This window comes from Leucopleurus acutus, assembly GCF_964270905.1.
Source record: "Leucopleurus acutus genome assembly, chromosome: 7".
NCBI lineage: Eukaryota > Metazoa > Chordata > Mammalia > Artiodactyla > Delphinidae > Leucopleurus > Leucopleurus acutus.
The window spans coordinates 17,701,176-17,726,260 of record NC_139150.1 but is presented as its reverse complement, the minus strand read 5'-3'; the positions used below and the strand labels follow the sequence as shown (position 1 = coordinate 17,726,260).

At 46.3% G+C, this 25,085-nt stretch overlaps 1 protein-coding gene across 4 annotated transcripts in view; it reads right to left on the bottom strand.

Annotated features, from left to right (window-relative positions):
- Window positions 1-25,085, bottom strand: part of ASTN2 (astrotactin 2) — a gene marked incomplete at both ends in the record, with an annotated part of 917,251 nt that overhangs the window by 43,463 nt on the left and 848,703 nt on the right. For all 4 annotated transcript variants that reach the window (XM_082842116.1, XM_082842118.1, XM_082842117.1 and 1 more), the window contains one exon: window positions 10,397-10,538. In XM_082842116.1, the coding sequence (XP_082698242.1) occupies window positions 10,397-10,538 (142 nt within the window). The remainder of the gene's footprint in view (window positions 1-10,396; window positions 10,539-25,085) is intronic.

The following is a 25,085-nucleotide window of genomic DNA, read 5'->3' as shown; positions in this document are numbered from 1 at the left end:
CCAGTCTTTCCCATCAGAGCATGACGTGAAGCATCATCGAGCTAGTCTCCTCTGCCTCCCCACCATGACTCTGAGCTCCATGAGGGCAGAGACTTTGTTTGGCTTGGTTAGCTCTGAATCCCAGGTGACTAGCTTAGTATAAGGCACATTGTGGATACCCAACATATATGCCCTTTTCCTGAGTGCTCAGCACAGACACCAGTTGTTAAGAAGAGGAAAAGCTGTTTCTGGATGTTTCCAGAACTGAGCTGAGCCCATGCTGCTCCACTTCTACCCAGCACATGCCCTACGCAGGGCACCACTCACTGGATCCCCAACGTGTGAGGACCTCGCCTTTACTTGCACCAAATGGCCTCACTGTCTCTCAACTCAACGCAGCCTGTTCTCCACACCCCAGTCAGGGTTGTCACCAAAAACACAGGTGTAAATACAGCCTGGGCCTGCTCAACAGCTTTTCCTGGTTCCCCACTGCCTGCAGGACCAAGTTCAGCTCCTATGCCTGGCATTCAAGGCCTAGTTCCCCAGCACGGCCTCAGGTCCCATCTCTCCACCCTCCACGAGTTTGCACAAGCAGCCTGTGCCCTGTCCCTCTAGAAGCCTGGCTGGCGTCCCATTCCTGGATGAAATCCTGATGCAGCTTGAGGAAAGAACAGCCTGCCTGAGAGTCCCCAGCAGGTTTTAGGAGCCTCACTGTCTGTCGGCTGAAAAACAGCGTTATTTTTCCTCTACGAGTCTCTCTTGGCTTGGGACTCACGGCTGTATTTGCTTCTGGCTTGAGGACAGCTCTTTCCCTCTCTGGGGCCCCAACTGAACACTTTGGAGAGGTTAGTGTGACCTGACGCTAGATGGAATTGAGTCTTGAGTAGCTAGGCTGCCCCCCCTCACCCCACCCCCTGACCAATAGGACAGGGCACCACAGCCAGAGAAAGTTCACATTCCATCTGGGTTATGGGACATCAGAGGCGCCCGGCCCCTGCTGAGCTCTGGGACCCTTGGCCACACCCAACTGGCTGTTCACCCCAGTGTCATATAATAGGTGCAGACCTTTGTTCCTAGGCTGTGGTAGGAGGGGTGGAGCGGGTAGATAACGCACAGGAACATGGAAGAAGAGAGATCATGGGACCAAGCAAGAGAGACTAAGGAGTGCTAAGAAAAGGAGAAAGAGGCAGGATGTACAGATACAGAGAGAGCGAGTGTAAGAGAAGGAGACACCGACACAAAAGACTGAGACAGACAGACAGACGAGAAGTCAGAGTGCTGAGAGAGAGGCAGCATCCCTGCCCGGAGCAGAGAGAGAGCAAGGATGGGACGGGAAGAAAGAGAGGGAAAGAGGAGTCAGAAACAACCAGAAATGGACAAAAAGGGGCGGCGGGGGTGGGGGGAGAGGAGAGATGTTAGAAAAACAGGAGAAAACTCAGGGAGAGAGGAAGGGAGAGAGGAAGGGAGAGAGGAAGGGGGGGGGGGAAGAGGAAGGAAGGAAGGGAGGGAGAGAGGGTTGAAGAGAAAAAAAGGACTGAGAGAGTTTCACAGTGGGGAGAAAAAGCCAGTAAAGAGCAAGGCAGGAATTGTCAGACCCGTCCTGGCTTCTTTCCCTTCTGTGTCCTGGATCAACCTTGGGCCTCAGCCTCAGCTCTCAGAGGCTACAGCCCAGGCCCCGGTCAGCATGGAAGGCTTCCTCTGTGCATATCTCCTTCCTCCCAGGAGCTGAAAGTCCCCTGAGAAGCTGGCCCGGTCACGCTGGGACTTGGCTCAAGAGGCCCACTGCATAGACAGGGTCACTGAAGCTGGAAGAGGGAAGAAGCATGGAGCCTTAAGCTGAATGAAACTCTTCCGCCCAGACTCCAACCCTTCCCTCTCTGATCGCCAGGGCTTGGAGTCCAAATCCTTGCCTCCATTATCTCCTGAGATACACAGCCTGCGAATTCACCTGAATTCATGAAACATTCTTTGGGTTGGCCCCATTCGATCCCTCTTCTACAAAGGGAGAAACGCAGGCCTCCAAAATGGAAACTCCTTGTCCAAGGCTTCCTAGCTGCTTAGGGCCAGACGCAGGATGACCCTCCAGTCTCTCACCTCCCTTCATCTGGGCAAGCATTCATAAACGCCAGACCTGAAGGGCTCCTGATGACTTTCATGCTTTTTCCAGTAAATTCTGTGCTGATTCTTGGCACAAAGAGAGGAAATGAAGAGGGTAGGGTAGGAATGTAAATAAAAGGAAACTTTGGGATTCCATCTAATATGTAATTATAGTATCCATGGCGGTGGCCCTGGCCACTTCTTCGATGTGCTGCCCTGGCTGTGCCCGGGCAGGGGGTGGGGGGGTTCCTGGAGGTGATGGGGGGCTCAGCAATGCTCCATCCAAGGTGTCACGCCCCCTGGGCTTTTGGAATAGTATCTTGGGGCAGGGAGCCTGGACTTGTTTGCAGAAACACATGGCAGACTGGGGACGTTGGGAAACAACCCAGCAGATGAGAGCTGGAGATACTGGGCATCTCGAGAATGGCATTGGGAGTACATTCCTAGGAAGAGCAGGGGTCCTTGTGCAGACTCAGGGCTCAACTGTTTACGTGGCATCACCAGGGTTGCAGAGGCAGGGAGAAGTCTGGAGTTCAGTGGGAGTCGTGTAGCTTTTGGTGTCAGGACTCAAAATCTGTTTTCCATAGTGTTTCCAGCTCATCTGAGTATCGATCTCTGCACAAAAGATCCCTTTAAACAGCTTCCACCCCTGAACCTTGCTACTTCTACATGTCCAATTCTTCTCATAAACTAGTGTGGTAATTTCAAGTTCAAGCTCTGGAAATAAATTGGCTGAATTCAACTTGTATCTTCTCCATTTACTAGCCTTGAGGCTCTGGGCAACTTATCTAACCTCTCTGTGCCTTTACAGCCTAATCTGTTGGACAAGAATAACAGTCACTGCCTTAGAGAGTTGTTTTCAGGATTAAATTAGGTACGATTTAAGATAGGTAGATAGATGGATAGATAGGTAGATAGATAGATACAGAGACATAGAAACCTAGAGATAGATGTAGAGATATGGTACCAGACCACAGCCAGACACACAGTGGCTGTCTCCTGAATATTTGGTGAGAAAGTGAGTTAGAGATGGTGAGTGAGTGAAGGGGAGAAGTCAGTATCTCCAGATTTCTGCATTGACTTCGAAATTTGTTCAAATCATTCAACAACGATTTACTGGATTCTTTACTGGCATCAGACACTGTTCTAGGCACCAGGAATACAGGATGACAAAGGCCGACATAGACCCTGCTCTATGCAGCTGACGGTCTGGTGTGAAAAGACAGACAACAAACCAATAAATTAGATACTGAATCACTACAGCTTTAGTAAGTGCCATGGCTTTATGCGTCTGTGTGTATAGCAGGTGTTATCTGTTGTAGATAATGTGGTCAAAGAAGGGCTTTCTAAGGAAATGACATTTAATCCTAGACCTGAAGGAGAGTAAGGTACTGATCATGGGAAGAGCCAGGAGAAGGCTATCCTGGGGAAAGAACAGTAGAAGCAAAGACCTTATGGAAGGTACATTCTAATACATTCTAGCAAGTGTGCCTAGGGAGTGATGAATAAAGGAATCAGTGCCAGATGAAGGATTAACTTGCTCTCCCCACTGGAATGCTGAGAACACAGTGGCCAACAGTGGCAACCCCAGGCACGAAGCTTAGGTAAAGTATATAATCACAAAGAGTAATAACAGTGGTTATCCTTCCCCCTCTCATCATTTATTAAGTACTGACAACGAGCTAGACACTCTCTTGTGCTCTTTACATGTTTCAGTTCATCGGATCCTCACAATCCTATGAAATAGGTCCTGTCATGATTCCATTTTAAAGATGACAAAATTGAAACTCAGAGAGATTAAGAAATTTGCCCAAGGCCACACAGCGCAGGTATTGGAGCCAAGGTAAAAACTCACCTCTGTCTGATTTCAAAGGCCTAACTTAAAAATATGTATATTGTGGTGGGGTGTGGGAAGGGATGTGGATTCAAAATATCTATTGCCCGTCCCTTGGCTGCTTTTTTTGACAGAGTGATCATAACGTTTCATGTTCACACAGTCTTAGGACAAATTCAAAGCACTTTCTCATATACTATCGAGTTTAATCTTTGCAAAAACTTGCAGAGGTATAATTAATTATCTCCATTTCATGGATGAATTAATAAGCTCCATTTTACAGATGAGAAAGATGAGGTGTGAAGTACCTTTCCTGAGGATCAGGGTCTTCTTGTCCCCAAAGTTCTTTCCATTGCAAACATTTGCTTGCAGTTAGAAGGCCCTCTTCCACTATTCTTACCAGGTACTTCTGACAACTCCCCATGTGTGAGTGGACACGGGCAGGGACAGCATGTGGGGGAAGGGAAGGGTGGGTCAGCTTGGGTATGACTCTCAGCTCTATCTCTTTTTATCATGTGACTTTGGGCAAAATGTTTACTTCTTTAAGTCTCAGTTTTTCCCTCTGTGAAATGAAACATGATGATGATGATGATACCAGTTCCACAGGGTTATGGCGAGGATGAAATGAGAGAGCACGTGTAACATCCTTAAAACACTGTTCCTGACACATAGTGAGTGCTCAATAAACTATTATCATCACTACACTCCTGGTATCCAGGAAGTACTGGGGACACTGAGAATCAGGACACCGGTCTGGAGTCTCCATCTCTACCTCAGTGTGCAAGTCACAGAGCTCACTGAGTTTAACTTTTCCATTTCACAGATGAGAACATCAAGGCCCGAGCAGCAGGAGGAACTGGGCCCAGGTCTCGCTTGGAACAAGCGTGGGAACTGCTGTCTGACTCCTGACCTCAGGCTCTTCCCTCTTCCAGGGCCCTGGTTTTCCTTTTACTCCTCTCCTCCAACTCCAGCCACCCCTGATAAGAAGGAACATTTCCCCTGAGCCTCTGGTCCCACCGTGGATGTTGGCACGTGGTTGCAGGACGCAGGCTCCCTTGGCATTCCTTTCACAGAGCTGAGGCCAAGGAGGTGAGGGCAGGCCTGGAGCAAGCCTCTGCATGTGTGGGAATGAGCTCCCACCCCAGGAATTAGGCCTGGCTGCTGCTGTGTGTTTGCGCAGGACACTTTGGCAGTCATCCACGATCAGAGAAAGCAAGGCAGCCAAGACAAGACAGAGGCTAATTACCTTGGACAATAGGAAATTGGGGAGTGGCGACAAAAAGGGTGTCTAGGCCTCCAGCCAGGCAAGGGCAGGGATGGTGAGTGCCCAGCCTGGGCGGACCCTCCCACCTTGAGTGGAGATTCCTGCTCGGGGTTACCCTCGGACTCCAACAACCCAAAGGCGCAAGAGCTGGTCACACTGTCAGAACGTCTGGGGACCCTCTCCCTCTGCTGCTCTTTGTTTGTTTTCATTCAAAAGTAAAACAAATGAAACAAACAAGGACATTCAATTTAAACAGGCCCAAGTGCTGATGTTTCTGTTTTGTTACACCAGGGTGAGCTTAGGACGAGAGAATCAGCCTTGACTCTCACTCCTCCAATTGGTCTCAACTCTGCGGTGCTGTGTAAAATTACATGGATAGAGGGGCTGCAGAAGCAATTTGCCTTCCTAGGTGGGGTGCAGAGAGGGAGTGGGGATAAAGAGGGGCCTGATTCAGAGAGAGAGAGAAGGAGGAACCAAAACTCAAATAAGAAACAGGACAGAGAAACAGAAATTCAGAGATTAACAGATAGAAAGGCAAAAAAGGAATGATTGGAGAATGGCAGACAGACAAAGACAGTGAGCTATGCAGAGAGTACTCACACGAGAGAGGGAATAAAAGGAAAGGGGAGGGCTTCCCTGATGGCGCAGTGGTTGAGAGTCCGCCTGCCAATGCAGGGGACACGGGTTTGTGCCCCGGTCCGGGAAGATCCCACATGCCACGGAGCGGCTGGGCCCGTGAGCCATGGCCGCTGAGCCTGCGCGTCCAGAGCCTGTGCTCCACAACAGGAGAGGCCACAACGGTGAGAGGCCCGCGTACCGCAAAAAAAAAAAAAAAAAAAAAAAAAGGAAAGGGGAGACGGACAGAGATGCAGAGAGGTATGGTAGGGTAAAACAAAGGTGAAGTTGTAAGAGCAAGAGCCCCGGAGGAGAAGAGAGAGAATGAGAAAAAAGTCCCACGGCAGAAGTATGCATTCCCAGAACTCTCAAGCTGGGGTGGATCTAATGCATCTTCATTTTGAAGATCCTGAACTTGTGAAACAAGGAGACAATGTGAACATCCTGCCCAAGGTCCCAGAGGCAGAAGTGGCAGTAGTGGGATGTGAACCCAGACTTCCTGCCTGAGAGACTGCGCCTCCATGCCTGTGTCACCTGAATCCTTCCATCACACCTTCTGGCAGCATGGATGGAAGGTTTGGTGCCCAGCTGTGCTTAATTAAAACTCAGGGGTCTGGACCATGCTCTCTTTTCATCCTATTTCTCCCCAAATGATCCCGGGTACTCATTCTTTTCAGGGCTAGTGGGACCCCAACCTGCCTCATAGAGGATAGCTCTTCTGGGATTGTCCTTGGAAAAAAGAGACACTGAAAACCATCAACTGAGTCAAGGAGAATGAAACAGGAAGAAGCAAAAGTAACCAACATTTCCTGCAGACCTCCCGTAGGCCATGCAATCTGAAAAACCCTGTTTGTGGAGTTTCTTACTTAATGCTCTTCCCTATAACTCTGCGAGAATGGAAAGATTATCAGCCCCCCTTTCCCAGTGGGAGAAACTGTTGCATAGAGCAGTGAAAAAATGACTTGTCCCAGGGCAGGTCGTGACTACTCAGCAGAATCAGGATTTGCACCCAGCTCCGCTTGTCTCCAAAGCCTGCGCTCTTTCCACTGCCACACATGGCCTTTTTGGCCCAAGAAGAAGAAAACTAATTTTGGTAAGAAACAAGCAAGCAGAAAATGAAAACCCCCAAGAACTGACACTGGAACTATTTTAAAACTTGAGACCGAATCGGTCAGACTTCAGGGAAGGAGAGCCGCCAGTGGGATAAGAGACGGGTCCAAACAACACCCTGGCTCCTTGTCAGAGCGCCCAGATCCCAGGGCCATTAATAAAATCGATTTCAAAAATAAAATAAAGAAGTGTTCAGAGTTAGGGATGACAGGCTCATGACAAGCACATTTCCAGGACAGGAGAAGAAAGGATGTTCCTGCTTCACGAGGTGGGAAGGAGATGGGGGCCAGGTGTGTGTGTGTGTGTGTGTGTGTGTGTGTGTGTGTGTGTGTGTGTGTGTGTGTGTGTGTGTGTGTGTGTGTGTGTGTGTGTGTGTGTGTGTGTGTGTGTGTGTGTGTGTGTGTGTGTGTGTGTGTGTAAAGGATGGCAGCTGATTTGTCAGCTCTAAGTGTTAATTGCTTTCGGGGTTCCATAAAACATTTCACTGCTTTCTACATAATGGGCCTGTAGGCTTCCAGCCTGGCTAACGCCAAGCCCCCACAATGTCACCCAGAGACAGGGTTACTACTTGTGTCTCAGCAGATAGGAATCACCTGCCAGGGCTCGGTCCCTCTCTGCTAGATGCTGTCTCTCCCAGCAGCTGGAGAATGGAGGCGGAGGGAGTTGAAATTAATTATTACTACAGCAAGGGCAACAACAGCAACGATGGTAACAGCTAACACTTCTCACTCTCCTGCTGGGGGCTTGTGACAAAGTGAAGAACTTCTGTGCATTACGAGCTCATCAAACCTCTTGGGGTCCCAGTGAGCCAGACACCGTATTACCTACATCTTCACGAAGGAGGAAGCGGAGGCTGGAAGGTTGAGAAGCTCACTCAGTGCCAAGCTGAGAAAGCACAGGGTGGAGATGTGAACCAGCTCTGTACGCCTCCAGTGCAGTCCATGCCCTCAGTGAGGAACAGAAGATCCAGGAACCAGCCACAGGCAGTCTTGCAAAAATGCTGTTTTCTGCACACGATCATAGTCTTTAGGGTTGGAGCGGATCATACAGCTCATAATCTAGTCACATACTCGTGTTTCATAGATGCAGTGACCCTAAAGCCCAAGGGGTTGGTGTCAGAGCTTACTGACTGAGAGGCTATAGACTCTCGCTCCCAAGATCTAAATACCAAGTCATTACTGAAGGCCTGAGGTAAATGCTATTGCCTCTGTGAAGTTTGCACACATGTCCCACTGGAAGACACCTGATAGCATGTTGTACTTTTGGGATTTCATCCCTACAGCTCTCACCGTCCCCAACTGAGTTTGCCCTTCTGAATGAAATAAAACCTGGGCCCTAACAGCTACGAGATAGATAGTCGGTGGCAAAGCCAGAGTCAGAAGCCCTGGTTTCCATCTTACGGTAATATTCCTGAGTTTGGTACGTGAACGCACTGGGTGTTACCAATGAGTCTCAATATGCCACATGTTCAAAAGAGCCCCGTGGTCTTCAGAAAAGTCATGGTCTTCCAGAGGAAGTGGGGATAGGATGTGTTTTGGAGGGGAGGGAGATTTGCAGATTGTGAAGGGGCTAATATTTACTGAGCACATACTTAGATACTATGCTAGGTTGCTCCTGGTTTAATTCTCATGCAACTCTGCAACCTGGGTTTTATTATTTCTCTTTTACGGAGGCTCATAGAGGTAAAGCGACTTATCTAAGGCTACACAACTAAATATGTCATAGCCAGATTTGAATCCACAGTCTGTGGTCTTCCATACTACCATTAAGTTATAAGTTACCTGAGGATAGAAACTTTGTCTTAGGCACATTTATACTTGCATTCTAGCACAGTACCAAGACATAGGAAATCTTCAGACCATGTCTGCTGAATAAGTAAATGAGTTACAAATGAGTAAATAAAAATGTGAATGAATGAAAGAATTGATGAATAAATACGTGAATGAATGATGGAGTATAAGAGTGAATAAATAGATGAATGGGATGGATGGATGGAGAGATGGATAAATGGTTGGATAGATGGATGGATAAGTGAATGAATCAATGAATAAAAGAAAAAAAATGAATGAGTTGAATAATTAATTGGTCAACAATGCCTACCTTATACCCTGAGAAAACCATAATCCAAAAACAGTCATGTACCACAATGTTCATTGCAGCTCTATTTACAATAGCCAGGAGATGGAAGCAACCTAAGTGTCCATCAACAGATGAATGGATAAAGAAGATGTAGCACATATATACAATGGCATATTACTCAGCCATAAAAAGAAACAAAATTGAGTTATTTGTAGTGAGGTGGATGGACCTAGAGTCTGTCATACAGAGTGAAGTAAGTCAGAAAGAGAAAAACAAATACCGTATGCTAACACATATATATGGAATCGAAAAAAAAAAAATGGTTCTGAAGAACCCAGGGGCAGGACAGGAATAAAGACGCAGACGTAGAGATGGACTTGAGGACACGGGGAGGGGGAAGGGTAAGCTGGGACGAAGTGAGAGAGTGGCATGGACATATACACACTACCAAATGTAAAATCGATAGCTAGTGGGAAGCAGCCTCGTAGCACAGGGAGATCAGCTCGGTGCTTTGTGTCCACCTAGGGGTGGGATAGGGAGGGTGGGAGGGAGGGAGACACAAGAGGGAGGATATATGGGGATATATGTACATGTATAGCTGAGTCACTTTGTTATACAGCAGAAACTAACACACCATTGTAAAGCAATTATACTTCAGCGAAGATGTTAAAAAGAAAAAAAAAAAACTGTCCACCTTGTCAACAACTGCAGCTTTCTGGATTAGTAAGGGAGGTGGCCTATGGTTTCATTATTAGAGAATGAAGAGAGCTGGTTGCTAGAACTGTATGTTATAGCTTATGATGGTTGCATCCGAATGTGGCAACTCTCACTGAGCTGGGAAACAGAGAAAAAATGACTCCGTTTTCCCTCTGAGATGAACAGATGAGTCTCAGAATGACTTCCTTCGCATCTCCAGAAATTTGGATGCAATGACTCTAATCTACTCTGTGAAAGCGTGATGATGACACTATTACTAAGGGACTGGATGAATCTACTAATAAAAAAAATTATATGTATATATAGTACATATACGTATACACTTCTGATATGCTAATCTAACATTTTTCAGAGGAAATATCACGGAATTGAGAAAAGAACACCAGGCAGGGACTCCTGTCACAGCCTTCCTTGCTAACTTGCCACTTTCCCTCTTTGGGCTGCAGATTCTTCATCAGTAGGAGGGACGGTTTTAAGTTACTGGCCTCCCTGGACCCTTTATCACTAACCTTGTATGATTCTGTGACTCACTGTGGCCATACTTCTCCAATGGACACTTCTAAGCCTTAGCATATTAAGGTGCACACACAGACTGGCCTATAGAACATTAGGCTGGTCTGGACAGATGACTCGTGCCTTGCCTCCCAGACTTAAAATTGTCCTGTCTGCTTCATGCTCCCCACACACAAAGTATGTCTTACTTGTAGAGACCGTCGGGCTCCAGACACTTGAAGATGACGGAGTAGATACTGACTTCAGGGACCTCTCCATGGCTTCGACCAGCTGCTACACAAGATGTACCCAGGCCAGAGAGTAAGTCATCGGCAAAACTCAGGAATTCTCCTGGAGGGAGACAAAGAAAGATGAGCTCCCCAGCTCAGGCCTTGGTGAGCAGACATTCCTGCTATTGTCCAAACCCATCAAATGTCTGGATACCATTATTAAGAGGATTAATGGACAGAACAAGCACAGGATATGAAAATGACACAGATCAGTGTCTACTCCTGATGACTCGTTTTTAAATTTATGCCTGAATTTTCTCAACTGTGAAGTGGAGATACTAATACCTACCTTGATAAGATTGTAGCAAAGCTCAAATGAGGTAAATTACTGTGTAATAAAAATGCATGAAAATGCAACAGGAGGACAGGGCTTTCTGTCTAGAATAACTATTCTGGCCTTGTCACTGCCACTAACTTCCTCTTAACTCCTTAAGCAAGCCTCCTTGGAATTGCTGGTTCCTTCCTTGTACAATGAAGGAGTTGGACTAAGGATATAAAATAGGTCTCATGTCATACAGTCACTCTTACGCACTGGTACTGGATTCATGGAGTGTCATGTTGAGATGGACAGAGACTGGTCCGGCTAAGGGGGAAAGAGTTCTATGACTCATTAGTGATGAAGGTCATGAGATAGGAAGGGACAATAGAAGAGAAAGTGCCCCGAACCCCATGATTTCTAAAAGTCAGTCTAGCCATTGGATTTTAGGGGGCTGCTGAAGTTTACTAGAAATAGGGCTCATAAAGAAGACGAGATGAAGACTAGAAAGAATAACTGAACATCTGGGATCTTGGGATCTAGTCTTAGCTTTGTGAAGAATTTGCTGTATAGCTTTGGAGAACTAAATTCCCATCTCTGTACTCTAGTTTTCTCCTCTGTAGAGTGAAGGTGCTAGAGTCACTGTCAGGATTTCCAAAAAAATAAAATAACATAGATGTGCACAAAGATTAAGTTATGAGGATAAACATTGTGGTACTATTTAAACTAGCAAGAATTTTAAAACAACTAAATGTTCAATGATATCAAAACAGTAATATCAATTATAGTTCAATGATGCAATGGAATATTTTATAGCCATTAAAATAATATTGTGGAAAAATATGAAGTTATTTGAAAGGATATTCATGGCATAGTAAGTTTAAAAAGATAGGTTACACTATTACAGAATAATTTTTGGTGGACATTTTATACATTTATCTATCTAGAAAAAGGAGGAATAAAATATAGTAAATGAATAACAGTGGCTTTGTCTGGAAAGTTAGATAATGGGTATTTTTTTCTCTCTTATTTTTGCTTACCTCTCGTTTTAAAATTATCTACAAGGAACATGTATTGCTTTTGTAACAAGAAAAAAAAAATCAATAAAAATTACTTAAAAATAAAGTAAATGAGCCAGACCAAATGGCCTCTAAGTTCCTTTCCAGTTCTAAAAAGGATGGTTTTAGAGGCACGTGAGGTATCGTATACCACACGATATGAAATGATATGAGGCCGCCCGACTGTTGATTTCTTGTTCTTCTTCATGCCTGATATGGAGGGCCTTGTAGTCTCTCCTCGGTTAGATTCTCGGTATAAACAAGAGGAGGACATCTGTTAACTATCTTCTCTCTACTTGGGATTAAGGACAATCCAACGTGATGGTACCATCATGAAACAATAATGTTGGCCGAGGGTCTGAGAAGACACGGTGCTTCTCTACCAGGGAACTGAGGGGACAGAATTTACAGATCACTTCCTTTTGGTCTCGTAAAGAAGAATTTCATCCTTCACTCACAAGTGAACCATGTGACACGTGTCTGACTGAACTGCCTAGATGGCCCTGGGATTCAGACGGACAACAGTTCTAAAACGTATTTGTCCCTATGGTCCAACAAAGCAGATCCGATGAGTAGTGTGTTTTGTTTTCTGCTTTTTACAAAGACAGTTCATAGATTCGATATGTAGATGCCAGAACAAGTGTCTGAATCAGGCTAATGTCAGGGACATACAAGTTCAGCTGCTATTGCCAGGGAGACTTGGGACTGAATTTGAGTTCTACCATTTATCACACGTCCCTTAACTTCTCAAGTCTCAGTTTTCCTTTCTGTAGCAAGGGGTCAATGACTCTTTTATGGGTCTGGAATCTAGAAAGAAAGGCTGAGTCCAGGAAGAAAGTCTGTCTAGAACCAGAGGTTTTGCTATTAAAAAATGAAGAGGTAAATTTAACGCTTCTTTTATCTCAAATTTTGGCATCCCTATTTCTTCTATAGGTCTCTTATGTCAAGCTTCTTCCATAGTAAAATCATAAACCAACAATGTCTTCCAATAGGTATCAAAGCAGAATAATGTATGGGGTGAAAAATAAAGGAGAAAAAACATGGGCCTATTCGCTGGATGGAGTGAGGGCTTTGTTTCTCTTGGTTTTTCACGATTCCATGTCTGGCTGCTTGCATTTGTTTTCTTTGAGCTTGGATACATGTCTGTCTGCTTCTCAGTTTGTTTCCAGATAGCCATTGAAAGAGTTGGCCCTTCGTGAGGGAATTCAGTATGCCTGTGGCCTGTATTAATTAACTGTCTTCAAGCCAAAAGATGGTTGACATTCATTTTCAAACTGACATAGTTTTCCAGATATTTCCATGCATTTCAGAATAATTTAGACCAGGGATAAAAGCCCCATAAATACGTCTGGTCAGTAAGACCGGCACACAGTTCTAAGGTTTACAGGTTTAGTTCAAGTGAAGAAACTGGATAGTGTGGAGTATATCAATAGTCCTATAAGCACATTATAAGGATACTTAGTGTCCAGTTCTGTTTGGGGCTATATATACATAATAACCTTCAAATGAAAAGAGTTAATATGAAGGAAACTGATATCTTAGTGCCAACTTTTGTTTTTCCCATTTAATCCTCACAACATTCAATCTTACTGAGTTAAATGTTAGTATCTCTGTTATAAAGCTGAAGTTAAGCTCACAAATTTGGGAAGAGACAGAGCTGAGATTTGAACCCATATCATCCTAATTCCAAAGCCATGCCTTTTCTTTTATGTTATGCTGCCTCCTAGAGAATGTTTAAAAAAAAAAAAAAAAACGACAGTGTTAGGAAGGGAACTTTCTCAATTCTTTTCAGTTTGAGATTGAACTCATGCCACTCTCTTAGCTCTACGGGCTTGGGAAATGAAACAATAAAAGGCCTTCTACACCTTGTAATCTGACAACAGGAAGGGTTGTTAAATACAGACCCATAAAGTGAATTGTAAGATTGCTTGTTTTGGCACTCTATTCCAGAAGGTTTAAATGCAAGCTAGAAGGGGACAGGTGAATGCAGCGACCCTCACTGTCCTTCCTTTCCCAGTGGAGGGGCAACTAAGAAAGGCCTGGGGGCTTCTCCACATACAAAGGTGAACCAGTGCGATTCAACACATGTATTGTGGTTCCACAGTATACCATGTTCCACGTCTGAAAGCATTATAATTGAATGAACAATAATAAAGTGCAGTGGTTAAGAGGTTGGGCCCTGCATTTACACTGCCTAGAATTAAATCCTGGTACATCCCCACTTACAGCTTGCTTTGGACAGGTTCCTTGACTCTCTACATCTATTTTATCATATGTTAAATGGGTATAATAATGCTGTCTAATGTATATTGTTTACAAATAATAACTATTTGTAATTATTAGTACAATGTCTGGTATACAGTAAGAGCTCAAAAAACATATCAGCTATCATTATTGTTTTTATTATTGTGTCATCATAACAGAGGAGATATAAGGACCCTTAGAGGTTATTTGTATCCAAATGGCTCCTTTTCCAGGTGACGAAACCAAAGCCCAGATAAAGAAAGTGGCATGTCTGTGGCCATACACAAAGTGGGAGGTAGACTTGGAACAAAACTTGGTCTCTTCACTCCTACGGCCTGTGAGATAATTCATACCAGCCAGCGCACTGAGATCAAATCACTGGGAACTGAAGAGCTTCCAAAGCTGCCCCAGGAGGCTGTGCTCCTCAGTTTGTGACCAACTTTATTCAACACGAATGTGCCGGGCACTGTAATGTACATGGTACACAGCTCCACCCTGTCATCTTCTTAAACTTGAAATCTCTGAGAAAGATAGAATGCCCAGGAGAGACAGAAGATGTTCAACAGGTCTCACACATGTAATAAATTCTAACAGTGGCTTCAGAATTAGAATATTTAGAAGTCTGGGGATAAGAAGAAATGGCAGATATGGTGGGTGCTGAAGTCTGTCTCCTCTATACCTATACTAACCTTCAACCAGATCAACTCCAGTTTGATCTATTTACATACTAATGGTCCATGTTTTATTTAGGTTGAAAATAAAAACTGTTTTAAAAATCTCGGCTTAAAAGTTTTATTGCTTGGGCTTCCCTGGTGGCACAGTGGTTGAGAGTCCGCCTGCCGATGCAGGGGACACGGGTTCGTGCCCCGGTCCGGGAAGATCCCACATGCCGCGGAGCGGCTGGTCCCGTGAGCCATGGCCGCTGAGCCTGCGCGTCCGGAGACTGTGCTCCACAATGGGAGAGGCCACGGCAGTGAGAGGCCCGCGTACCACAAAAAAAAAAAAAAAAAAAAAAAGTTTAATTGCTTAAAATATTTGAATCCTAAAACTCTGCCACATTCCCTGATAGAAATATAGAGGCTCAGGAATGTTACACCCCCATTCAAGGCTTCGAAGCTACTCCCAGGCAGAGGCCAGAACCCAAATCCAGCTCTTCTGCCTCTGAGCGCCATGTGCCTTCCACTAGGACACTCTGCCCCGGCCACTTCTGTCCCCTCCTCTCTAGGAAGTCGTTATGGCCACATGGCAGAACCCTCCTGGACCCAGGCTGCTACTGCCGCCTTGCCCATGCCTGTCCAAGACTCTAACATTCTTTTTCTGTTTTTCTTTCCTTGAAAACAGATAGGGAGTTGGGAGTCGCTGTACAGGAATGCGCCTGTTCCCCATTATGGCTCTTCTGGGGCTGTAACCCGAGTGGGCTTGGGCCAGACCCTCACACACATTTCTTTATCCACTCAGACTCCAGCCTTGCTCTCATTACCATCCACAGAAAAGGTCAATCACAATTCTGCTGAAGCTACAGAACCAACCCAACAAAGCACAGAGCGATTTTTCTACAGGCCCCACCCACTGCCTCAATTCTTTCTCTCCCTCCCCTTTCATCACTCCCTCGATCCTCTTCCTCCTTGTTTTCCTTCTCCTCTCTCTCTCTCTCTCTCTCTCTCTCTCTCTCTCTCTCTCTCTCTCTCTCGCTCGCTCTCGCTCTCGCTCTCGCTCTCGCTCTCGCTCTCGCTCTCTCGCTCTCGCTCGCTCTCTCTATTCTGATTGAGTTGAGGTCACAGTCAAAGCTGGCCACAAGAGCAAATTGAAAACAGGTTGGGAGAAAAGCAGCAAAGAAATTCCAAAATGGAAGGGGCCAGAGCTGTGAGTTATTTAGCCCAGGTGGGGAGAAAGGTCCCTGCTTGGGACTCCACACTCTTTTCAAGAAACGCCAAGGGGATTTAGAGCCACTCTGGGCCTGGCCTCTCTCTAACCTACAGATGCTCTTTGCTACAGTGCCCAGGGAGAGGCAGGGCTCTGCACTTCCCCACCTTTCCTTCACTTGGACAAATGAAGAAATTCATTCTGAGACCTTGTCAGTGACAAAATGCATCTTTGAGGGCCTCACACCATTCAGCTGCAGTTGGTTCACTTCCAAAACAATGTTATTTTACATCGGAAGAACCAGTGCGTGATGATTCTCACATTCACTGAAAGAGGCAGTATGAGATACGAAAATGAGAGTGTGGGGGGGGGGGGGCAGGTGACACCTGGTTTTGAAGCCAGGCTCCACCACTTATGAACTATAGAACATAGGGATGGATGATTAAACTCTGAGAGACCACTTCTTCATCTGGAAAGTAGATGATCAGAGAACCGGGCAAGGAGTGAGTAATATATGCAGTATACCTGCTACACGAATGGTTCACCAATGTTTGTGCTCCCTCATCCCCATCATGTCTCATCAGTTTGCCTGATGGCAAAATTTTTAGTGGTCAAATTCAGCTGCTTTTACAAACATTACATAATACCTAACTCCCTAAAACCTTCCCTAGTTTTTGCAAAATGAAGTAATTTCAAAAAGAAGGAAGGAAGAAAGGTAGGCAGTCAAGGAGAGAGGGGAAGAAAATGTTTATTTAGCTCTTATTATATGGCATCAGCCGTGCTAGACATTTTTACTTAATTATCTTGATTAAACATTCAAAACGAGCCTGTCTTGATTAATATTCAATACTACCTAATGAATCAGGTTAATTGTACGTTTACAAATGAGGGATCAGGTTCAAAGAAGGTTAAACGCCTTGCCTAACAAGATCCACCGAGGAAGAATGGTAGAGAAAAGGCAAGAACCAGGACATTTGTCATCCAAAGCCTGTGGTTTTGGTTTTCCTACCACACATTTGCCTACAGACTGTAAGATGCTTTTGGTGAGAGCTGTATTTTGGTTACCTCTGTGTTGCCAGTACCCAGCATAGGGCTGGCCATGCAGGTATTTGTGGAATTCTGTGAAACCAAACTTCAGAGGTTGAAGCCTGGATCCACTCTCATCTCCCCAACACTAGCACTTGTCATTAGAACTTTCTTTTGGGAAATCAGGCTGCCTCCTGCATGATCTCTTTCAGGAGTGCACAGGACTCCCATGGTACAGGAGAGAAGGGACTGCCAAAGACGTAAGGGATCCAAAAAAGGCCACGGCAGTCTAGCAAGTATCTACTGAGAGCCCCTATATGCCTCTGTTGTGCTAAGGGACTTCCGGCATATCCTCATACAAGCCCTCATACAACCTACATCTGTAGGTTTGACCTGCTCTAAAATCTGTCTCCTTCCACTTACAGCATGCCGGTTTTCCACCGGGGAGTCAGCTCTCCCCCAATTTCAGTCTATATGATTTAGGTGGAGCTATGGCCTCTTCCCTTCTTCAGAGATGGGCATGGGATCAATGGCATGATATCCCATATCAGAGATCAGCAAGAGATGAACAAGTGACCCAAGCCTGATCAATCAGACTAACATCTGGGACACAGACCAAGTCCTGATGACATCGCTTGAAGCCTTGGATCAGCTGTGTCTGAAGCTAGATATACCTTTGGATATTTCAAATACATGACTCAGTATTTTCCCTTTTCTGACAAAGCTAGTTTGTTTTCCATTACTTGCAACCAGGAGTCCTACCAGATACAAATCCTATGAGGTAGATTTTATGACTGCCATTTTATAAATGAAAAACAAACAAACAAAAAGGTCACAGGTCTTAAGCAAGTTGCCCAAGGTCACGCTCCATCTAAATAACGAGGCTGGACCTCAAATCCAGAGCTGTCAGACGCCAACACCGGAGCCTTTCCCATCATGAAACACTGCCTAGGGCAGAGGATAAAAGGATTCTATTATTCAACAAATCACCGAGTTATCTCCAGTGTCCTGCTTCCTCTGGCCCTGTCCTCTGACCTCACTGCCTGTGCTCCCTCCCTCCCTCCCTCCCTCCAGCCAGGCTGGTACCCCTCCTCCTCTAATATGCAGACCATGCTCCTAACACAGGGCCTTTGCACCTGTGGTCTCCATGCCTGGACAGTTCCTCCCCATGGCTTTGCATGATTCACTCCCTCTCCTTAGCCAGATCACTGCTTAAATGTCACTTCCTCGGAAAGGCCTTCTCCAGCTACTCAATCTAATCCAATCCCTCTCTATTCCCTATTTCACTTCATAAAACATATCGTTCTCTCTTATACTGATGAATTACTGGACTGCCTGTATCCCCCCCTGTAAGCCCCCTGATGAAGAGACTTTCTTCACTTAGCAAGCTGCCTATACACAGCGTGTTCTCCATAAACACTTGTCTAGGGAATGAGTGTATTTACTGTGTACTGTAAAAAGAGCTGATGGCTGTGAACGCAACATAAAGAAGAAGGTCTTAGTTTGCATTCCCTGGAGAGCAGAACCTAAGAGAAGGGCTTGGGTGCAGATGGTTTCTTTAGAAGGTGATTCCAAGAAGCAGGCATGGGGAAATGGGAGGAATGAGGCCGGGAAGAGGAACAGTCAACGCAGAGGTGCATCACTAAGTTTGCCGCTGTGAGTCATGGGGGCTCGATCCTACTGCGACCTTCTGAGGAGTGACCGGGATGTCTCCCAGGGCTGTTTGGCTGAAACCTGGGGGGCTGGAGCACGTATCTGCCGATGATTCCTGATGGCCGCCGGTGGAGAGGCTCCCCGGGAGAGTGAATTTCCCCACACGTTTTTTAATGTGGCTTGCCCCCAAGGCCTAGGGAGCTCAGTCTCATACAAGGCCATGGGACAGAAAGTACAAGTGTGCATTTGAGGTCACTGGCAGCACAAGGGGAGCCTGGGTGTGCAGCACAGTTGCAGCTGAGATAACCCTGGGCCAAGAGGCTATGTCACTGCCCCAGTGGCATCTGCTACAAAGACTCAATCTCTCTGCCTTTGAGGAATTGATAGATCCACTGGTGAGCCTTCCTCACTGAGGTCTAGGATAGACCTGACAGCTCCACTGCTGAAACAGTCCACAGTTACCGAACACCCACTCCACGCCAGGGAGAGGACGAGGCACTGCAGGCACAGTCCTGAGCCACACGGGCAAAGCCCCCTCCCTGTGATGCTCACAGCTAAACAAGGCAGAATTGCAATGGCTGCTTTCGTGAGCAACCCTCCAGAGTCTCGCAACTTATTAATACAGAATTTAATAATATTAACCTCAGCACTAATATGCAGTTCGCTCATAGAGCCTGCCCTTTTCTACAGTTGGATTCATTAGGGCCGCAAAAGCCCTCGTCATCCCCACCATCTTGAGGACAAATGATGCCAATACATTTGGCTAGACTGGGTGTTGCTAACACGTGTGAGGAGAGCCGGTCTGGGGACCGGACTGCGGAAGAGGAGGGGCGTGGAAGGAGAGCCAGGACCCTCATTCCCCTCGCCATCACTCTTTGAGGGCCACAGTGTGTGTTTACTGCCATCACAGCACTCATCCACGGAGGGCTTTCTTTTCTTTCCTTCCTTTTTTAAATCATATCCCTAAACGTTACATTGTCGTGAAGCGGAAAGAACCAACTGTACACGATGTGCTTCTCATCAGACTCTTGGTTCCTCTAACACGTCCTACTTTCTGCAGGCCCCAGTCTTCATTCAGCGTCTCCCTCTCTGCGCAAAAAGGCAGAAAACCTGTGTGCTGACGGTGGGCCCTAATAGCCCCTCCGACCGCAGTTGTGATGAAACAGCATGTCATCTGGCAGAGCTGGGCTATTATTCACATTTTGTCAAGAGGAAGAGAGGTTCAGAGAGTTGGGGCACACTGCCCAGCCACACAGCGAGTACACGGCGAGTCTGGGACTTGAACCTGGGCTGATCCAGTGCCAGAGCCTGTGGTTTTTCCACCACAACACGCATTTCCTAATTGTTCTATCTCTGTGGGCCTCAGTCTCCTCGTCTCTAAAAGGAGGACGTCAGCATCTACTCTGCAAGGGGCTCATGAGGAGTGAATTCAATTAAGTCCATTAAAAATATATATATGTGCCTTATAATCGGCAAAGAGTGATGCATCTGTAAAAGACTGTTGTTAGGGGAAATCCACAGAGTGCAGGTAAGATGATAAAAATGTCAGGTGGGTGCTTCTGGAGTTAGAAGGATGGAGAAGAGACCATCCTTTGGGGGGTAGTGAGGTACATCGGTGTTCAGCCCCAAGGACACACCAGGGAAAACAAAGTGTGATGACGAAGGACCTTTACGAGCCCAAAAACATAACCGCCGGTGACACAGAGCAAAGAAGAAAGGGGTCGGGGGCATGAGGATGCTATAGCGCAGGGAAATCTAGGGCTAGCTTCCTGGGATTGGAGCTTCCAAACTCTTCTCAGCTCTGGAGAACTGGTTTCTCTTCCTTTATTTCAGCTGAAGTTCCACATCCTCAGAGCTTTCTGTACCACCCTGTCTGAAGGGAACCCATACTGCCCATTCTCAGTTATGCCTCACCATAGAACTTGTGATTTTCTTCTGCGCACTAGTGACAAACTAGTTACTACAGTTGTTTGCTTTCCTCTTTATTTTCATTTGATTACTAAAATGTTAGCTCCATGAGTTCAGGAGCCTTGTCCATCTTGTTCACTGTCTCCTCGGTGGCTGGCAGAGTATGGGGGACACAGCAGCCATTCATTAAAGATCCACTGACCAAATAGGGGGCAGGTGAGGCTGGAGAAGAAAGTAACTGATGACTCAGCTAGGCTTCGTAAACGTGTTGAGACAACTTAAGTTTTCGCTCATACCCAATATCTTTCTGAAACCTTGCCTTGGTCACCCCTCCATCCAGCAAGAGTCAGACTCCTACTCTGGGCTCCCACGGTGGCCTTGCTTCCCACCATTGTGGCCCTTAACCCACTGTCCTGCGATCACCTACTCAGTGTCTCCCTCCCCTGCGGACTGGGAGGACCTGTGGAAAGGGACCTGCCTTATTCACCATCTGAGCCCTGTGATGGGCATATGCCAAATAAGCGAGTTGATGAGCAAGCAGGATGAGGGCCCACGAGGGGAGCAGCAGGCTAGGGCTTCCTTGTGCAACAGCCTTTGAATTGTGTCAGAAAGAGCAATCCCATGAGGCCAGCAGATCTCGTGTGAAAAGGCCCTGAATCCAGAGGAAGAGGACACGGGCTGCACCCCTGCCTCTCTGTGAGACTCTGTACAGATCAGTTCATCTCTCTCTACCAATGCAAATGGCCACGATAGAAACAGAGGGCAGCAAGCACCTCCCATCCCTTATCTGACCTGATCTCGCAGCTATAACCCCAACGCTGTGACCCTTTTATTCTCCTCTATACATGCCTATCACTTTGCTCCCTCCGTCTTAGCTTCCCTGAGCTCTTTGTCTAGTTGTCAGCCCCCGACACACCCCTCAGGCAATTTCCCTCATTAATATTATTCCTCTTGATCTCTGCCCAACCCTGGCATTTCTATGCAGCCAAGCCCTCTGCTGCATCGCCTCGGCATCCACGCTGGCTGTCCATGATCCCTCTGATTCTTGTCTCTGCAACGAGAAACGGCTTTCTCTTCCTACAGCCCTCTCTCCTTTGTAAAGCCCTTTACAGTTTGCATTGCATGCCCTGGCCTCCGCATCATATTTAAGCTTCACAAATGCTCGGTGAGGTGGGCAAGACAAGATGGAAGTGAAAAATCACATTCTACAAAAGGGGAAACTGAAGCTCGGGAAAGAGGTACTGGGGCTGGAGCACACATTTCCTGACTCCTGATCTAGTGCACTAGCAGCTGTACCACGTGCTCTTGTCTCTTCATCCAGACTGTGAGCCCAACCACGACTCACACAGCGTCAGAGCCACGCCCTGAAGTACGTGTATGAGGCACTCACCCTTACTGAGCCTTCCACATGTTACTGACTTAGACTATTATATTTACTGAGACACCAGTATCAAATACTGGGTGGCGGGAAAGTAGCAGAAAAGGCAGTATTGCGCTCAGTCCTGGGTTTAAAAACTGACTTTGCTAAATGACTCTTCCAAGCCAGTTACTTAATTTCCCTAAGCCTCATTTTCTTCATCTGTAAAATGGATGTGAAAATGCCTATATTAAAGGAATCAATGGAACCATATTGAGAAGTAATTTAGACAATTAGCACAGTGCCTGGTACATGGTAAACATTCAACAAATGGCAGCTTTACTGTTATTACTGTTATGAACAACACCGATTCACGGAACATTTCATATGGGGTAAGTAGAGAAGAGAAACTCAACGATCCAGGGACAGTGAATTATCCTCATGAATTTAGCACCTCTTGCTCCTCCCAGACCAGAACTGCACAAACTCTGTGCCCAGAGATTAAAGACTGCTGAATGCCCAAACCTTCTCCCCTTTTCTAAATATAAGCCTCAAAGCCTGGGGTGAGCAGATAGTTGGGGTATATCTTCAGTAGATAAGGGAGCCTCTGCTTGTCTTTCTTCTTTCCCCCTGCGGGGAAATGTAAGCTTCAAACCCAGTCTGACCAGGACCCTCCAAAGGTGGCCTCAGGGGTACCCCATCAGGGCACCAGGGAGGACTGAATGAGATCCTGAGTCCATTCCATTACCCAACCCGCTTCTTCACCACGCTCAGGCATGCGCACTCCTCTCCTCATCCCATCCCTGTGCTCAGGCCCCACAGCAGGGTGCATCCAGGAGGGTGGAGCGAAGGCCAGCGAAGATGAGTCAGGTTTTCTGGTTGTGAGAGCAACACCATTCCACCAGGCTGAGGTGCATCACTGAGAAGGAGGTGGGACCTGGGAGATGGCAGAAGGAGGTAGATTTCCAAATGAGACAGACAGACACAGACAGAGAGAAAAAGACAGAGACAGACACACAGAGAGAAGGAAATAAGGAGGAATAGAGAAGGGCAGTCAGAGAGAACCACAGCCAGGAACTACTAAGAGACAAAGAGACCGACATAGAAACAGACAGCGGTAGAAAGGAATAGAGAGAGAAAAGGGAGAAAGAGTCATAGACGGGAAGAGAGGGTCGGAGAAAGACAGATACAGGTAGAGATCAAAACAGAGAGGAATGGAGACAGAAGGAGGCCAAGATTAAGAGAAACAGGGAGCAAGGGAGGAAGGCATAAAGGGAGGGAGGAAGGAAACTACCCCAAAAGAGAACAGGACAAGACAGAAAAAGAAACAGCAGGGGCAGAGGCAGAGAGAGACACGGGGAGCGAGAGAGCTGGATGTTGAGGTCCAGAGCTGCAAGACGAGGAACGAGGGTGCGTGGCTCTGCCTAGGGCTGGCTAGCGCCCCTTCTCCTCTTCCCATTCTCCACGGCCTTAACCAATGCCCTGACACAGGGGACAGACCCTGGCCCAGAGGGTGGATACTGCTCCCTCCCCTCTTCAGCTCTGGACCCCAAACCAAGACAGCCAAAGACCCTATTTTCCCACAGCCTGACCGGAGGAGGGCCTTGGGGTCCCTCTTAAACCCCACAGGGAGAGGTGACTTTCTGAAGAGGTTCAGAGGCCAGAAGTGCTTCCACCAGAAATAGGCACCCTTGAGCATTTGATCAGGGCAACTTTAGTGACCTCTGGCTCCACGTACCGCAGGGGAAATGATCTGGAAGGTGAAGAAGGGAGAACAAGTAGGCAATAGCCATGTTCATCTAAATCCCCTCTTCTATCCCTCCCAAACACAGATTTTCCTTTCACTCTCTATTGAAATGACTCCCTGGCCTCCCCATTTATATTAAAATTTTCCTTTAAATAGAGAAGGGGAAACGAGTCCCCTCTTCAATCCACAAGGAAAGCTATAAGACGGTTTTCAAGCTTGGAAAATTTGGCTGGTCAGTTTTTCCTACTGTTTAATACATGCCTTAGGTTACACTGAATGGGTAAACACAGTTTATAAGTGACTAACTCACACCTAACTCTACAAGTTTATAGCCATATATATATAGTATATTGTAATATATATATAAAGTATATTATACATATATACCATCTGCATTTATATAGCATACATAAAATGTATCTGTATATATGCATGTGTGCATATATATATATACACAATACACGTATATTTATATGTACACACATAAACACACACACATATAAACACGTAAACACGTGCATAAACAAACCCTCAAATTGGTACAGCTCCTTAGGGTTTACAAAGCCCTCTCTTTCTCTCGTTTGATCCTTACAACAACCCTGGGAGGTAGACAGGGTAGGATTATTGCCCCCAGTTTACCGGTATTTGTGGTTAAGGCAAAGGCTCCAGGGACCCTCAGGTCTCGAAGCGGTCACAGTTCCCCTCTCCACAGTCATGCAGACTGATTTCATGAGCACAGGTCGGGCAGTGCCCACTTCTGGACCTGAAAGGATGCAAAGCCAAGGGAAGCCTGAGGCATCACCTGTTTCAGGGCTTCATTTCACAGACCGGAGGACTGAAGCTCAGAGAGTCGCTGCTAACCTATATGGTGCCTCTGTGCAAATTAGGAAAAAAAACAAGCATCCCTTCCTTAAGACACCTTCCTTCTATGTATCTGAAAATTGCCTCAGCATTATGATTTCTTAGAACAAGACACTTGATCAGTCATTAATACGTGTCCACAATGTCTACAACTGGAATGGTGGGCTTTTACATGTGGCAGCATTCTGCACTGTAAAACTTGTACAACTGTATGTGGCATTCCTAGGAGTGAGCTCGGCCAAGGTCAGGGCAGAGAGGAGGGCAGGAGAGAGGGTTGGGAAGGTCAGATGAGGAGGGACCAACCTGGATTGCTGGGGTCCAGGAAGACAGCTCATTTCACTTAAAGCTTAACAGGAGAATGATAATAACTAGTGTTTATTAAGCACTTAATCATGTCTGATGCTTGCAGTAACCCTTGAGAGTAGGGCATATGTCTAACCATTGCTTGCATTTCTTCCATGCCTTCTCAACTAATATTAATAACAAATATTATTCACAATCTTTTAGGTACTATGCTTAATATTTCATGCACTTCAGCTCATTTCAGCTTCACAAGAACCAAAGCTATTTCCCCACATTTCAGATGAAGATATCAAGACTCACAGAGGTGTAGTAACTCACAGAGGTGGCCAAGG